Source organism: Centruroides vittatus, unplaced genomic scaffold (assembly GCF_030686945.1).
Source record: "Centruroides vittatus isolate TY-2023 unplaced genomic scaffold, ASM3068694v2 contig_367, whole genome shotgun sequence".
NCBI classification, from domain to species: domain Eukaryota; kingdom Metazoa; phylum Arthropoda; class Arachnida; order Scorpiones; family Buthidae; genus Centruroides; species Centruroides vittatus.
Window position 1 is genome coordinate 32,346 of NW_027122190.1, and position 12,184 is coordinate 44,529.

The 12,184-nt window shown below is 25.6% G+C and overlaps 1 protein-coding gene across 1 annotated transcript; it reads left to right on the forward strand.

Moving 5' to 3' along the window:
* The first annotated feature begins 3,093 nt into the window (after positions 1-3,093).
* Positions 3,094-4,928, forward strand: LOC136975228 (zinc finger BED domain-containing protein 5-like). Its single transcript, XM_067270257.1, has 3 exons — positions 3,094-3,435; positions 3,538-4,406; positions 4,706-4,928. Exons 1-3 carry the CDS (start codon positions 3,094-3,096, stop codon positions 4,926-4,928), a joined length of 1,434 nt encoding a protein of 477 aa, XP_067126358.1.
* The last annotated feature ends 7,256 nt before the right edge of the window (positions 4,929-12,184 follow it).

The following is a 12,184-nucleotide window of genomic DNA, read 5'->3' on the forward strand; positions in this document are numbered from 1 at the left end:
GAGAGAAACATCTTCATGGAGGAATTTTATGAAAATTAGTGTTAGACGTGTGAAAAACATCCGGCATAATTTCTAGATTGTGATTTCGTATAGAGGAAAAACTCGCGATTAATGAACAATGTTTAGTGGTTTTTTCCATATTGCTACAGTGTACGTTTTGTAAATCAATGTTTCCATATGTATTATTCCATATGTTTGTCTTTGACGTATTAAACAAAACTTTATAATGAATTTGGATATGTATAGTATATGAAAATATTTTATTTTTTAAAGGGATACGAACGTTTTATCAGTATCCAGAAACGCTGTATATGTAGTGTTACAATACATGCATCACTTCTGTATAATTAATATTGTTTTCTAATATGCTGTGTTCCCAATCTCGATGAATAATTTTAAACTGTGATTATAATTTCATAGTATGGAAAATACAATAACGAGTGTAATCTTAATAATATGAGAATTGTTACTCTTAGTTCGATCGATGTAATTTGTCACCATTTTTCGTTTAGAAAATAGACATAAAATGATGAATATTTCTTTTTTTTAATTAGAGTAGCAAACTAACGGAATATTGCAATGTTTGTTTTTTCAACTTTTAACATTTGTCAAATAAGAAAAATTATTCATAAGAAGAAAAAAAAAATTTGCTCTCAGATGAAATAAACTTTTATCATCAATATTAAGTTATTTTTTAGATTATGGGTGTTATATTTACAGTAATAAAGGACGCAGCTGCAATATACAAAATCATTATACATAGTTTTGCCAAATAGTAAGCGCACTGCAAATGTAAGAAATATGAGCTTCATTTTAGTATAAATTCTACATTTTTCCAGCCGTATCACTCTTGAAATTTGAGTTTATTGAATGTTGCATTGTTTCAGGAATAATAACAATAAAATGAAAACAGTTATCGGATTTATTTGATTAATAGTATAATAGTCGAACCCAATATCCAATAAACAGAAATAATAGTTACCTTTCAATAATCAGTATATTCTAGACGAAAAATTATGAACATCTTTGTGATAGTTGATGCAGAGTGTGGTAAGCGTGGTAAAAAAAGGAACTGTTTAATTAATTGGAACAGTTTTATGTAGAGTACAGATAGTAGAGATACAGAAGCACGAGTGTCTACATAGGACAGGGTCTTTTTATTTTAAAAAAAATTATGCACCCATCTGAAATGTTTTAAGATGTGTTTCACGATATGCTTGCCATCAAAAACAAATGTTAGAAAAACTGAACATTTAAACACAAAGTACAAACATACTTGAATGTGTACAACACGCCTACTCTCAATCTTTGGAACATAGTTAACATTAGCGAAGTGAAACTTTCTTTGTAGACTCTTCCCCATGAAAATTATTTCGGTTCATCTGGCTATTTTATGTACTATTGGAATAATCTTGTTTTTAACATTGATTGCGTTTATTTATTCCTTGTTCTGTATCAACTGAGGTAAGAGTATAAATAGAGTTGAAGCTGTCGAATTTCAGAGACGAGAAAAAAATTCGATATATACAGTAAACAGCAGCATTTTTGAATGGAGGTTCAGTATTTTATTAATTATAGCATGTATAGTACATATCTCTATTAGGTATTAATAAAAATTATCGACAGTTTCTTTGTCAGTAGTTTATGATGCCTAACATTCTTCAAACGATAAAAATAATCTTTTCTTATTCATACTTATATTTCGCGGTAGAATGCACTCCACAATAAATAATTAAATATATTATATATATATATATAATATATAAGTAGTAGTAGTTTGGGCCATACTGATCACAAAATTAATTTTCTAATTACAAATTTGAATTAAATTAATTTTATTTTAACTTTAAAACAAAGTTTATGTATTAATTATTAAATGTTTTTATAAATTTGAATTAAATTAATTTTATTTTAACTTTAAAACAAAGTTTATGTATTAATTATTAAATGTTTTTATAAATTTGAATTAAATTAATTTTATTTTAACAATATTTGGAAGCATTGATCATAAAATTAATTTTTAAGATTTCTTTTAATATTAAGTTGCAGCGATAATTTAATTAAAATTTGTCAATTAAATTAAGTTTACAAATAATTTTTAAAATAAAAATTTGTCGAATAAAATTATTTCAGTTCAACAAAATTAATTTTTCCAGTAAGATTACAAATTATTATTTAATTTAATTAATAAATTTTTATAATTTGTCGAGTAATAGCTTTATTATAAATACTGAAATTAATTTTCTTGATTGATATTCGGCTACACAAAATAATATAACATTGAAATTATTTTGAAATGGTTTTTAGGTTACAGTTTATTCAAGTGTTTCCACTGTTTTCTTCGGTTTATCTAAAGCAGTGATTCCCAACCGGTGGTTCGCGAACCCCTGGGGGTTCGCAGTGTTTGCAGAGGAGGTTCGCGAAAATAATATTGTAATGGCGGATTTTTTAAAACGCCATTAAAATCAAAAAAAAAAAAAAAAAAAAAAAAACAAAACACAAAAATTAAAGAACACACCCACTGTAAAACAGATTTTTCGCTGCCTGTTTGTTAAGAAATCTATAATAAATTTTAATATTTTCATTTCTTTTTTCCTTATTTGTTTTTCAAAATTACTTCATCAATATCAAATTATATCAACAATTTTATACATTATAATTTATTCCTCTTATTCAAGTAATCAAATACTATTCTCTTTTTATTACAAACATTTATTTATATTTAAAACATTTTATCAATGTGATTAGTATCATGTTCTGCTTTATATTTGAAATCATTGCAGCAGTTTTCCCTTCTATGTAATATTTTTTTTTACAATACAATTGGAAATAAATATCAAATTAAGGCAGTTTACTACAGATTTTAGAATTAGATACTTGTTCACAACCGGAAACTGGGAGAGTAGTGTTGTATTAACCGACGTTCATACATAGGCTTAGCACTTGTAAAGCTTGAGTGATAGTGATACTGTGACTGTCAAGTTCTCGTGTAAATGATTTAATAATTATTAATTTAATTATTATTATAGCTTATTTTTATTATGGATCGATGGTTAAAAACGGGTCGTTTAGAAACGAGACATGATAATCGAGATGATAGTACTGAAAGCTGTAGTAAGGTACAGTTTCACCAGACGAAAAACAAAGGAAATGATGATAGAAAAGGGAAAAAGCGACTATCTACAATTGGGTTTTCATTTTACTGGGGATGAGTCGGAACCTAAACCGCTTTGTGTTATATGTAACGAAGTTCTTGCCAACAGCAGTTTAAAACCATCACTTCTTCGTAGACATATTGAAACAAAACATCCGACACACAAAGATAAACCTCTTGAATATTTCAAAAGAATATTAGCAGATATCAAAAAGTGTAGCCTTTCTTCTTTCTTGACTTCAAACGAAGATAGTAAAATGGCCCTTGAAGCATCATTTCGAGTAAGTTATAGAATTGCAAGGTCTGGACAAGCGCATACAATAGCAGAAAATTTAATTGGACCATGAGCGAAAGATATCGCCAAATGTATTCTTGAGGAAAAGGCAGCAAAGAAAATTGAGCTAGTTCCCTTATCAAACAACACGGTGTCGCGTAGAATTAATGACTTGGCTAATTATGTGGAGAACGAACTTCTAAAAAGAATAAAATTGAATTATTTTGCAATTCAACTTGACGAATCGACGGATGTAACAAATGCCGCAGTCTTACTTGTCTACGTTAGATATCTTTTTACGAATATTGTTCAAGAAGATGTACTATTTGCAAAACCTTTGAAAACCTACACAACTGGAGAAGCGATTTTCGATATGATCAATGGGTATTTTGAAAAGAATGGAATAAGCTGGTCTTATTGTGTGGGTGTGTGTACAGATGGTGCAAAATCAATGACAGGAAAATTTTCTGGTTTTGTGGCACGGGTGAAGGAGATCAACGAGAAAATTCAATGGACTCCTTGTTGTATTCATAGACAAGCTTTAGTATGTAAGCGTATTCCTGCACAGTTATCTACTACTTTAAGTAATGCTGTAAAAATTGTGAACTTTATAAAATCGCGTGCTACAAATTGCCGTCTATTCCGTACGCTTTGTGAAGATTTTGGAAGTTTCCACGTTTCTTTACTACTTCACACAGAAGTTAGATGGCTTTCTCGTGGTAAAGTTTTGACGCGTTTATTTGAATTGAAGTCTGAAGTTCAAGCATTTTTTATTGATCATCCGTTTCATTTGTCTTCTTGTATATCCGATGTTCTTTGGCTGCAAAAGCTCGCGTATTTAGCTGACATTTTTTGTAAACTGAATGAATTAAGTATGTCTTTACAAGGCGAGAGTGTCACCATTTTCAGTGTACATGATAGAATTGAGGCTATGTTGAAAAAGATCAATTTTTGGATTCAATGCCTGCAGATGAATGAGTATGGATGTTTCTATTCTGTCAGCACTTTTTAATCAGAAAATTCAATTAAACTTGACGAAAACATTAAAAGGAGTATATGTGAACATCTGAACTATCTTCGATTAACTTTCGATGACTATTTTCCCAACAGATGCAATATATCCATCTCAAACAACTGGATACGTAATCCATTTCAAGGAAATGTAAGTTCAGAAACCTCTCTAAATATACTGGAAAAAGAAAAACTCTAGAGTTATCTTGTGACAGTTCTCTAGAAGCAATTTTTAAAGATCAATCTTTAATTGACTTCTGGCTCAGTATACAAAATGAATATCCGGTTCTGTCAAAAAAAGCCATTGAAGATCTATTACCATTTTGCACAACATATCTATGCGAGAAAGGATTTTCAACATATACTTATCTGAAAGATAAATACAGAAACAGGTTAAATGCAGAACCTGATCTAAGACTGAAATTGTCAGATATTGAGCCTAACTTTGAATTGCTTTGTTCTATCAAACAGCCACAAATATCCCATTAACAGATTTTCCAAATGTAAAACATAAGAATCAGTTTGTTAAATTTATCTTGTTTTCAACTTTTATAGCCATCATTTTAGTCTTATTAATGTTTTATTTAAATGTTTCACGATTAATATAATCAATTATTCTGCAATATGTAAAATATATATTCTATCAAATGTTATTGCTTTTTTTTAACCTGTCATTAACGACTACATAGGGGGTTCGTCAAATTTTTTCGGACCTTTCTTTTGATTCGCGAGGAAAAAAAGGTTGGGAAACACTGATCTAAAAGTAAGACATATTTCTGCATGTAAGTGCGGGAATAAATTTTCACGATGGCTGATGTTAATTCTTGATTTAATTTTTGATATTTTAAAATGTGATACCAAAAATGTCCAACAATCGATAAGTTCAATTGCTTCAAAATCTATCAACATGACATTCTGTAATTTTATATAAATAAAAAATAGGATTAATATTATTTTATATTTAATAAGAAAATAACGAAAAGATTTCATACATAAACATTTCTTACCGACCATATAGAATGTTCATTGATGTACAGTACCAAATGTTGTCTCGTCTTCCTATTTTTGATATTATATCACTATTATATTCAATTATTTCATCCATTTTATCAAATTGTTAATGTGAAATCTATAAAAATATAATTTTAAAAAATTTATATTGTAATCGAATTGAAATGAAACTTGTTTTTAAAATTTACAAAATTTAGTTACTATAATGAAATGAAAGTAGAATTAAAAGATATATTACAAGAATTTTACTCAAATTGTACAGTAGCAATAATGATAATAATAATATTACAAAATGGTCTTTCTTCAAACCAAATTTATACTGTGTGATCCAACTTATTAAACTTTGAATTTCTTTGAAATAATATTTATTTAACTGATAAACTCTAATTAAAGTTATTAAATTTATAAAATGAAACTGTGATTATATACATTTTTTTATAAACTCATTTCATCTCAATGAAAATTATTACATATCAACGAACTTTAAGAATAAATTTTACAACAGTAAGGTGGTTTATTTTAAAAACAACTTATTTAATTAAGCTAACTAAAAACATAATAAAATTGTAACACTATCTGTATTAGTTATATATTATAGTATGTACAATTAGATTAGTTTTAAATATATGTAAAAAATTCATATATAATATGATTACATTTATTTATTTAATATTAACTTATTATCAATAACATTATCATTTTAATTAATTTCTATACATTTAAATTTATATTACTGAGTATTTATTTAAATATAATTAAGAAACAGTTTAAAGAATATTAAACTCCAAGAAAATGAACCTCTGATTGTAATTCCTAAAAATTTGTTTTTTACATGATAGATATAAACCCTACAAATAATTGCTGAATTCTTATGTCTAACTGTTAACTTTTTAAAAATAATGGATTCGTTATAAAAATGAATTTTGCTGAACTTTTCCCTTCAGTTTATCTACAACATGACATATTTCTGCAAGTAAGTGAAGTAATTAATTTACATAAAGTCGGCAAAAATTTTTCATATTTCAGAAATAAGTTATATAGTACTTTTAAACTCTATCACTTAGCGCCTACTTCCTAAAATTTTGTTTCTCATATGATACATATAAACCGTGCAAATAATCTACAGATGAAAAAAAAGAAATTATAAGTCATTTGAACAGTTTATAATAAATTTTATTTTAACAATAAGTTTAATATATTGTGTTTAGCTATCAAATTTATCCTAATGTCAGAGTAAATTAAAACACGACAATTTCAAATAATATAACACCGAAATTTCTTTAGCTATACTAATCATAAATCTTATTGTTAAAATAAAATTATTTTAATTATGGCAAAGTTTAATATATTTAGTTTAATTATGAAATTAAATTGTGCTGATTTGCAATAATAATAATAATTTTTAAAACAGCAATTTAAAATAATATAACATTAAAGTTTTGTTGATTGTAACAAAAAATTACAGCTCTATTTATACTTAAATTCATTAGATATTGACAGGTTTTTTTACTACAATAGTTATAGAATGAAGCTAATAAAATTGTTTGTGGAATAACATGGTTCATCTGAGTTTCATATTTTATAAACTCATCAATATAGTTTAAAATTCTACCACCTTCATAAATTGATGTTAAACTTGTGAATTTTTGAAAGATTTACTTTTATCTAGAAAAATGTCTAAGCCAAACTTTTGGTCTAAGGCAAACTTTTGCTTTTTCAACTCGTGATTTTCTATATTTCTAGGTTTGGCCTCGTTTATTACCGAAAATTGTAAACGAAGATAATATCTATATCAAAAACTATATTATAATACACTGTATTAATTTTAATGCAGGCCATTTGGGAATTTTTGAGAGTTGAAATCTAATTTATATTAAAGTATCTCAATTAGATATAGTCATACGAAGAAAAACGATATTTATTATAAATTATTTTAATACTTACTACAGGAGAATTTTATAGTACCAGAATATATTTTGTCTAACTGTTAAAATTTAAAAAATGATAGATTCATTATAAAAATGAATTTTGGTGAACTTTTCAGTATATCTAAAACATGATATATTTCTGCAAGTAAGTGAAGTAATAAACTTTTGCTGACTTTAAGTAAATTATTCGTAATTCAGAAATAAATTATATAGCATCTCGAAAACTCTATAGCTCTCTAAAATTTTGTTTCTCATATGATAGATATAAACCACGTAAATAATTGTCAAATCTTACCAATTTTTTATGTCTAACTGTTAAATTTAAAAAAATTAATAATAGACTCATTATAAAAATCAGTTTTCCCGAACTCTAGAATATCTTGTTACAATCCTAAACTCCCAGAACTATGTGTTAACAAAGATTTTCATTGTGAAGCGCAAATGTCTCAAAATCAATAATCACACATATTAAATAATAATAATAGTAATAAATACTTACCTTCAAAATTTATTAAAACAGAATTCAATATCACATGAAACTAATTCAGTAATATTTCAAAATAAAAAGTTATAGGAAAAAAGTTATGCATATATTAAAATAATAAGTCAATGAACTTTACTAAACCTCTAAAAGACGTATTTTAAACATTTACACAATTGTCTAAATGGTCGTACATTGCATTAAATTTTACCACCTTAAATTGATTCTTTTATATTTCTCGATGTTAAACTTGTGAATTTTTCGAAGATTTACTTTTATCTAGAGTTAGGTCTAAGTCAAAGGCAAACTTTTAAATAAAAATACTTACTTTCTGAAGAGGATGATCTTGTATAAGAGGTTCTTGCAAAAGAAGTTCTCGGCGAGGTATTGAACCAGTCTCTTATAACCAGTATTTATACCATCTCTTAATGCAAAAACAGCGGAAAAAGGATATATCAAAATTAGCAACTTTGAAAAACAAGATATTTTAAAATGAATCGAAAACATTAATTTCTAATATTAATTTAAAAACAGAGGAAAAAGGATATTTCAAAATTAGCAACTTTGAAAAACAAAAGTATATATATATATATTATACAAAAATGAAATTGTTTTATTTTTAAATTATTATTGGAAATTAACTGTTTCTGATTCATTTTTATATTTCCTGTTTTTCAAGGTATGGTCTAAAAATAATATATATATGTATATACCTTGTTTTTCAAAGTTGCTAATTTTGAAATATCCTTTTTCCTCTGTTTTTAAATTAATATTAGAAATTAATGTTTTCGATTCATTTTAAAATATCTTGTTTTTCAAAGTTGCTAATTTTGATATATCCTTTTTCCGCTGTTTTTGCATTAAGAGATGGTATAAATACTGGTTATAAGAGACTGGTTCAATACCTCGCCGAGAACTTCTTTTGCAAGAACCTCTTATACAAGATCATCCTCTTCAGAAAGTAAGTATTTTTATTTAAAAGTTTGCCTTTGACTTAGACCTAACTCTAGATAAAAGTAAATCTTCGAAAAATTCACAAGTTTAACATCGAGAAATATAAAAGAATCAATTTAAGGTGGTAAAATTTAATGCAATGTACGACCATTTAGACAATTGTGTAAATGTTTAAAATACGTCTTTTAGAGGTTTAGTAAAGTTCATTGACTTATTATTTTAATATATGCATAACTTTTTTCCTATAACTTTTTATTTTGAAATATTACTGAATTAGTTTCATGTGATATTGAATTCTGTTTTAATAAATTTTGAAGGTAAGTATTTATTACTATTATTATTATTTAATATGTGTGATTATTGGTTTTGAGCATTTGCGCTTCACAATGAAAATCTTTGTTAACACATAGTTCTGGGAGTTTAGGTTTGTAACAAGATATTCTAGAGTTCGGGAAAACTGATTTTTATAATGAGTCTATTATTATTTTTTTAAATTTAACAGTTAGACATAAAAAATCGGTAAGATTTGACAATTATTTGCACTGGTTTATATCTATCATATGAGAAACAAAATTTTAGAGAGTTATAGAGTTTTCGAGATGCTATATAATTTATTTCTGAATTACGAATAATTTACTTAAAGTCAGCAAAAGTTTATTACTTCACTTACTTGCAGAAATATGTCATGTTTTAGATATACTGAAAAGTTCACCAAAATTCATTTTTATAATGAATCTATCATTTTTTAAATTTTAACAGTTAGACAAAATATATTCTGGTACTATAAAATTCTCCTGTAGTAAGTATTAAAATAATTTATAATAAATATCGTTTTTCTTTGTATGACTATATTTAATTGAGATACTTTAATATAAATTAGATTTCAACTCTCAAAAATTCCCAAATGGCCTGCATTAAAATTAATACAGTGTATTATAATATAGTTTTTGATATAGATATTATCTTCGTTTACAATTTTCGGTAATAAACGAGGCCAAACCTAGAAATATAGAAAATCACGAGTTGAAAAAGCAAAAGTTTGCCTTAGACCAAAAGTTTGGCTTAGACATTTTTCTAGATAAAAGTAAATCTTTCGAAAATTCACAAGTTTAACATCAATTTATGAAGGTGGTAGAATTTTAAACTATATTGATGAGTTTATAAAATATGAAACTCAGATGAACCATGTTATTCCACAAACAATTTTGAATTTCTTATAAATTTTATCAGCTTCATTCTATAACTATTGTAGTAAAAAACCTGTCAATATCCTTTGAATTTAAGTATAAATAGAGCTGTAATTTTTTGTTACAATCAACAAAACTTTAATGTTATATTATTTTAAATTGCTGTTTTAAAAATTATTATTATTATTGCAAATCAGCACAATTTAATTTCATAATTAAACTAAATATATTAAACTTTGCCTTAATTAAAATAATTTTATTTTAACAATAAGATTTATGATTAGTATAGCTAAAGAAATTTCGGTGTTATATTATTTGAAATTGTCATGTTTTAATTTACTCTGACATTAGGATAAATTTGATAGCTAAACACAATATATTAAACTTATTGTTAAAATAAAATTTATTATAAACTGTTCAAATGACTTATAATTTCCTTCTTTTCATCTGTAGATTATTTGCACGGTTTATATGTATCATATGAGAAACAAAATTTTAGGAAGTAGGCGCGAAGTGATAGAGTTTAAAAGTACTATATAACTTATTTCTGAAATACGAAAAATTTTTGCCGACTTTATGTAAATTAATTACTTCACTTACTTGCAGAAATATGTCATGTTTTAGATAAACTGAAGGGAAAAGTTCAGCAAAATTCATTTTTATAACGAATCTATTATTTTTAAAAAGTTAACAGTTAGACATAAGAATTCAGCAATTATTTGTAGGGTTTATATCTATCATGTGAAAAACAAATTTTTAGGAATTACAATCAGAGGTTCGTTTTCTTGGAGTTTAATATTCTTTAAACTCTTTCTTAATTATATTTAAATAAATACTCAGTAATATAAATTTAAATGTATAGAAATTAATTAAAATGATAATATTATTGATAATAAGTTAATATTAAATAAATAAATGTAATCATATTATATATAAATTTTTTACATATATTTAAAACTAATCTAATTGTATGTACAGTCAAACCTGTTTTTATGCGCTCTTTTTATGTGCGATTTTTATTTGTGCGATTTTTTTAATGCGAATTTTTAATTTATGCGGTTTTTTTTTGTGCGATTTTTTATTTGTGCGGTATAGTTGGCGACTAGTCTCGTGCGATTCGTCATGTCTCACGTTGACTTATTATAGCTAAATAAACTTATTATAGCATAAATGCACTTATTATAGTAATATTATTGCATGAATATGCGAAAAATGAAATAATTTACTTTTTAAGTCTACAAAACACCACCTGGACAAAAATATGTAAAACAGACGATAGACCAGACGATGCAGTCAAGTGCTGACATCTGTTGTCAATAAATTCTATTTCGTACGGTTTTGAGTTATTTTCTATGTGAGACTTTTTTTATGCGGTCCCTGTTGACCACATAAAAAAATTATTTTTTAATTGTGTTGCGAAAACTATTTTTTTACAGCCATTCGTGAAGTTTCGTGCTATTTTTTTAATGCGTCTTTTTTAATGCGGTCCCTATCCCCCGCATAAAAACAGGTTTGACTGTACTATAATATATAACTAATACAGATAGTGTTACAATTTTATTATGTTTTTAGTTAGCTTAATTAAATAAGTTGTTTTTAAAATAAACCACCTTATTGTTGTAAAATTTATTCTTAAAGTTCGTTGATATATAATAATTTTCATTGAGGTGAAATAAGTTTATAATAATAAAAAAAATATATGTAATTACAGTTTCATTTTATAAATTTAATATCTTTAATTAGAGTTTATCAGTTAAATAAATATTATTTCAAAGAAATTATGGTTTAGTATAAACCGTATAGTAATTCAAAGTTTAATAAGTTGGATCACACGGTATAAATTTGATTTGAAGAAGGACCATTTTGTAATATTATTATTATCATTATTGCTACTGTACAATTCGAGTAAAATTCTTGTATTATATCTTTTACTTTCATATCTTTATAATAACTAAATTTTGTAAATTTTAAAACCAAGTTTCATTTTAATTCAATTACAATATAAATTTTAAAAATTATATTTTTATAGATTTCACATTAACAATTTGATAAAATGGATGAAATAATTGAATATAATCGTGATATAATATCAAAAATAGGAAGACGAGACAACATTTGAGTACATCAATGAACATTCTATATGGTCGGTAAGAAATGTTTATGTATGAAATCTTTTCGTTATTT

Bases quoted from the DNA above. Each gene is read 5' to 3' on its own strand.
- LOC136975228 (XM_067270257.1), top strand. From the start codon at position 3,094: ATGATAGTACTGAAAGCTGTAGTAAGGTACAGTTTCACCAGACGAAAA. The intron at 3,436-3,537 runs GTAAGTTATAGA...CTTGAGGAAAAG, and splicing joins CCCTTGAAGCATCATTTCGA to GCAGCAAAGAAAATTGAGCT. The intron at 4,407-4,705 runs GTATGGATGTTT...CTTCTGGCTCAG, and splicing joins CAATGCCTGCAGATGAATGA to TATACAAAATGAATATCCGG.